At 47.8% G+C, this 5,185-nt stretch overlaps 1 protein-coding gene across 2 annotated transcripts; it reads left to right on the plus strand.

The window, feature by feature from the left end:
• Positions 1-485: 485 nt before the first annotated feature.
• ARL4A (ADP ribosylation factor like GTPase 4A) lies at positions 486-3,767 on the plus strand. 2 transcript variants are annotated; one of them, XM_015620020.2, is made up of 2 exons: positions 486-604; positions 1,235-3,767. In XM_015620020.2, the coding sequence occupies exon 2, from the start codon at positions 1,301-1,303 to the stop codon at positions 1,901-1,903; it is 603 nt and encodes a 200-aa protein (XP_015475506.1). In that variant the 5' UTR covers positions 486-604; positions 1,235-1,300; the 3' UTR covers positions 1,904-3,767. The 2 variants fall into 2 exon arrangements, with proteins under 2 accessions (XP_015475506.1, XP_015475505.1); XM_015620019.3 differs by lacking the exon at positions 486-604 and adding an exon at positions 850-1,024.
• Positions 3,768-5,185: the final 1,418 nt, after the last annotated feature.

A 5,185-nucleotide genomic window follows, 5' to 3' on the forward strand; every position in this document is an offset into this window, starting at 1 on the left:
GGGAAACCTTTCGTGCAACCTAGCCAGGTGCCACTGGCTGCTCGCTCAGACGCGAGGACGGCTGCCATGCCTGTGCACAGGCGGCCATCAGAACGGCGTCACCCACTACGTTATTCCCGGCTCCTCCCGGGCTATGTCTCCGGTTTCGTGGGGACAGGCCAAAGGCAGACACCACACGTACGATGAGTGCACACAGCCGGGCCCGGGGCACTTTTATTTAAGAAGCACCTCCGAGACCGCCCGTGCCGAGGGCGCTCCCGGGGCCCTCAGGGGCGCAGGTGCGGGGGGTGACGCCGCCAGGGGGCGCCTTAGAGTGACGGCACCAGCGCCCAACGAGCGCGCGCTGGCCCGGAGAAGGGGCGGAGCACCAGGGGCAGAGCCGGCCCAAGGCCGGCGGGGCCGACACGGAGCGACAGCGGCCGCGCCCAATGAGCGAGCGCCCTCCCGAGAAGGGGCGGGGCGCTGGGCCGCCGGAGGAGCGCTGCCGCCCGCCGCGGGGGTTACCGTAGGCGGAGGGCGCGGCAGCGCTGGCTTCCCCGGAGCGGGCCGCGTGAGGCAGCGGCTCCGCCTCCCGGGGGGAAAGGAGGAGCGGGGTCCATTCAAGGTAGGGCGTGGGCGGGGAGCGGCCCCTTCCTGCGGCCGCGCTCGGCCCGAGGCGTTCGGCTGCGGACGGTACGACTCGGGCTCTCCATGAGTGGCCGGCGCCGCCGGCCAATGGGCGAGGCGGAGCGCGCCTCTCTCCCCGCCCCCCGCGCGCGGCGAGGCCAATGGGAGAGCGCGGGGTGGGGCGCGCGGGGCTAGGCGCGCGCTGGGAGGCGCCCCCACCGCCAGATGCAGGGGAGAGTCGTGCGGGCGGCGGCGCCAGCGGCGGGAGCGGAGTAGCGGCTGCGGGAGCGGCTGCGGTAGTGGGAACGACTGCGGGAGCGGCTGCGGGAGTAGGAGCAGCAGCGGGAGCGGCAGCAGCGGCGGCGCGTGGGCATGGGGTCGCGGGCAGCGCGCGCCTCCCCGCGCTGAGGGACCAGCGGTAGGCTTGGGGCGCGGCGAGGGGCGGCGGGGGCGCAGGTGCCGGGAGCGGCCGCAGCCACCGGGCGGGGCGGGGGACGTGCGGCTTTCCGCGTCGCGCTGCCCGCGGCCGCCCCCGCAGTCGGGGCGGCGGCGCCGTGGCCGGTGCGTTGCGGCCGCGCAGCCCCGGCGCCGGCGGAGCGAGGTGTAACGCCGCTCGTGTCGTTGGCAGGATCCGAGCGCAGCCGCGGGAGCCGCCTCTGCTCGTGGCAGCCTGCTGTCACCTTCCCTTCTGGCAATGGGGAATGGACTCTCGGACCAGACGCCGATCCTCTCCAGCCTGCCTTCCTTCCAGAGCTTTCACATCGTCATCCTGGGGCTGGACTGCGCTGGGAAGACGACGGTGCTCTACAGACTGCAGTTCAATGAGTTCGTCAACACTGTCCCCACTAAAGGATTTAATACGGAGAAAATCAAAGTGACGCTGGGCAACTCGAAGACGGTCACTTTCCACTTCTGGGATGTGGGCGGCCAGGAGAAGCTGAGGCCGCTGTGGAAGTCGTACACAAGGTGCACCGATGGCATCGTGTTTGTGGTGGACTCCGTCGACGTTGAGAGGATGGAGGAGGCCAAAACAGAACTTCATAAGATTACTAGGATATCTGAGAATCAAGGAGTGCCTGTCCTTATCATTGCTAACAAGCAGGACCTGAGGAACTCTCTCTCCCTTTCTGAAATCGAGAAAATGTTAGCAATGAGCGAGCTGAGTTCTTCAACGCCCTGGCATTTGCAGCCTACCTGTGCAATCATTGGAGACGGACTTAAAGAGGGACTAGAGAAACTACATGATATGATAATTAAGCGAAGGAAAATGTTGAGGCAGCAGAAAAAGAAGAGATGAGTTCTTTTTTGACCTTTCTATTTTAGTTACATGGTCAAAATTTGACGTAAGACAGCTTCCAAACCCAGGCCTGCCTGTTTGGATGCCGTTAAGCTTAGTTACGTTAAACAATCAGTTGCACAACCTTGCTGTGTGCAGGAAGGCTGTGCAGTTGTGGAATTTTTTTTATTTTTTTTTTTTTTAACTAGTCTCTTCTGAGTTTTTTTTTGGCTCTGTATTATTTCAGAAGCCCTAAAAGATGATGTAATGCTATCAGGAAATGGATGGGTGGGTATATGTGACATGGATGTCTAAATAGCCAAATAAAACGAGGGTTTTCTGCGTAGTGTTGTACTCATATGTTTGAGGGTGCCCTCTGCAAGCAATTTGCATTGAAGGTGTTCTGTGTTTTTAAATTTCTAATGCTCGTAAGTGGAGTGCTTAGGTGAACATTTTACAGCTTTAAAAACATGTATGAAGCTAGTAACCCATAATTTCATTGAGGCTGGTTTTTTACCTTGTTTGAGGATTTCTATGAAAGCTTGGCTACATGTGTAGGTTTTTTTTAATTTGGCACTTTTTGAAATTGAATCATATTCAGTTTAAACACTTGAAATTTTAAGTGCTGTGGATTCTTCAACTGGTAAAAGAAAGACTTTGACAAGTAAAAACTGTAAACAACATGATGGAGCATGAAAAAGTGGTTTCCCAACATATAGCATGTTTTTTGGTATGTAAGGTTTTTACTTTTTAGAAGTAGCCATTCATCATTATACAGTGCTAATCAGGTTTAAACTGTTACTCAAAATTAGTAATTTATTTCTGAATGGTGAGTATTATGTCCTCCTAGTATCAAAAGTGAATGAATTGCAGTAAAGGAGCTATAAAGAACAACTATGGCTGCTGTGGTTCTAACCAGTGCAGCATTCTTTGCCCTATTGATGACTTTCTTGGCAATATAACATACTTAAAATGAAGTAAAGATGGAGTTAAAATTAGCAGAGCACATCTTGTATCTCCCCAAAATACCCCATTTTATTAAAGTGGTATTGCTATGTCACTTTCAACGTATGCTTTTTCTGTTGTGACTCTTACAGTATTTTGTGGTTAGGAATGTAATAATGCTTTATACACTCAAACATTAGACACTACCGGGGGCGGGGGGGAGGGAAAGGGGGAAGAAGATTTTCAAGATGGGCCTGTGTTCTGCTTTAATTATGCTTTAAGCTGTTCTTGTTTACAGAGTGTGCAAACAGTGTTAACTGGGCAGGATAGTGCTTGACAGAAAAGGGAGGGTAGTTTTTCTTACTGGTACAGAGCTTCAAGTGACTCTTTAGATACTTGGTTAGCAATTAAAAGGGCTAAAGCAGAGCCTGGATTTTTAAGACTAACTGTAGTGGTGCTGTAGAAATTCATCAGAATGTTAGATTATCTTTAAACTTTTGTTGGAAATACCAGATTAAAAAAAAAAGTAAAAAATAGCAAAATCAATTTCCTCCTCTCAACCAGCAAAGTAATACATTTTTCTTACCTGCTGCCATGTATCAGGAGGATGACAGCTACAAACCTGAATGTCATTCGATGTAATTTAGCTATGTTAAAAAAAGAAAAGAAAAAAATCAAGCTTTTTAACCAGCAGCTGTTAGACCAGGAGGTAACCAAAAATGCACTTTAGTGTCTTCGATAACTGAAAGCGACAGCTGTTTGTTTTTTTTATGACATCTTGGTCCTTTTTGAATAAACTGAAGTAGCTTCCAGTGGAGCTTTTGTATGTTGGTTATATATGTACCTGCACTGGTGACATTGTAAGTCACTTACTCAAGTAATGTCTATATTTATAGAAATGTGGATGACTTCTTAAACCTCAATAAACAATTTAAAACAAGCCTGCAGAGAGAAGGTGTCTGACTTCTTGTGCTGCAGTGGTACATTCTTTTCAACCTCTGTGCACACATAGTTCTGCTGTTACTTGAATCAGTATTTTTGTTGAATAACCAAAGTCTTAAAATGTGGTGAGGATTATAAATCTCACGTTAGAAATTGGAGGTATCTCATAGAAAACTTTGGATCAGTGGTATGTCTTTATATTCAGAGAAGAAATAACTGCTGCCATGACTCTTGTCCAAAGTGATGGTTCTTGCATAATTTGAAATATTTTTAATATAGCTGAGTGTATTTTGTGTTATGTGCAACACTTAATAGGCAATGTTGGGCACATATCACATGTACTCTCAGGTGGTACTTGATTTAGTGTCTTTAGGTTTGTGTATCTGAAGCTGAGAGCTGAGGGATTCATCTGCAGTTAAGCCTTCTGGGATGTTACAGCAATGAGTTGAATGTGTTGATATAGCAAGCTTCTAATTAGTTTCAGGACACAAGCACAGACAAGAAAAACTTGATTTAGCCTGCAAATAAAAATGGCTAAGTTTGAACAAGAACACCCAATCCTCTCTCAAAACCCTAATATTCTTATTTTTGTTTATGTAACTGATGGCACATCAAAATGTAGGTTACTGTCAGTCCTGAGGAAAAAGCTGTATTAGTGATGGTAGGTCTTAAGAATTTGGTGTATAACTGGTATAATCTGGCTAATCATTTTCCTTCCTACTAGATGCACTGTGCTCCTAGGCTAAGGAAGGTGAGATGGCAGGCTGGCTCTTTGTACCTGGTAAACAAATTGATACCAAATACTAATTGCTTCTTTTTCAGTACTCATTAGCCTTCTGTTGGGAGTAGTTGAAAAGGCATACTGCTTGAGAAAAACCAATTGTTTTGTTCTGCATATTAAACATGCTAGTGTTTTATCTGGTGGCAGTCTCCCTAAACTCTCCTATGCATAAAAACAGCAGTGAATGATTTTAAATACAAAGACTTGACAGATCTGTATTCTAGCACTCTGGAGGAAAAAGTGAGAGAAGGTAGAGAGTACTGTTTCTGAAATGTCATGGTTCTTAACTAGTCTAATACTGACTTGGAAGTAGAAAACTCTAGGGGGATGAGTTTTAAATTCAAGCTATGACTTTGTCTGTACTAGAACTTTTTGGCTGGAATTTTACAGTGACAGTTCTGAGAGTGCAGTATATGAAACTGTGTTTTGTATTACTATGACAAAGTCTTCCCACTATGAGCAAAGCAAAGATTGCAGGAGAGCATTCAGTATCTGAACTGATTGAGCTCCTGCTGGCATGGTCCTGCCAGTCGTGGATCACTTTTTTCCATATGATGAATTGTCAGTTCTGGCCTACATACAGGTATTTGTAAGAAAATATTTAGAGTAGCTGGATAAGCAGGTGTTATTTTGTT

This window comes from Parus major, chromosome 2, assembly GCF_001522545.3.
Source record: "Parus major isolate Abel chromosome 2, Parus_major1.1, whole genome shotgun sequence".
Lineage (NCBI taxonomy): Eukaryota > Metazoa > Chordata > Aves > Passeriformes > Paridae > Parus > Parus major.

Coding starts and splice junctions, on each gene's coding strand:
- ARL4A (XM_015620020.2), top strand. CDS start 1,301: ATGGGGAATGGACTCTCGGACCAGACGCCGATCCTCTCCAGCCTGCCT.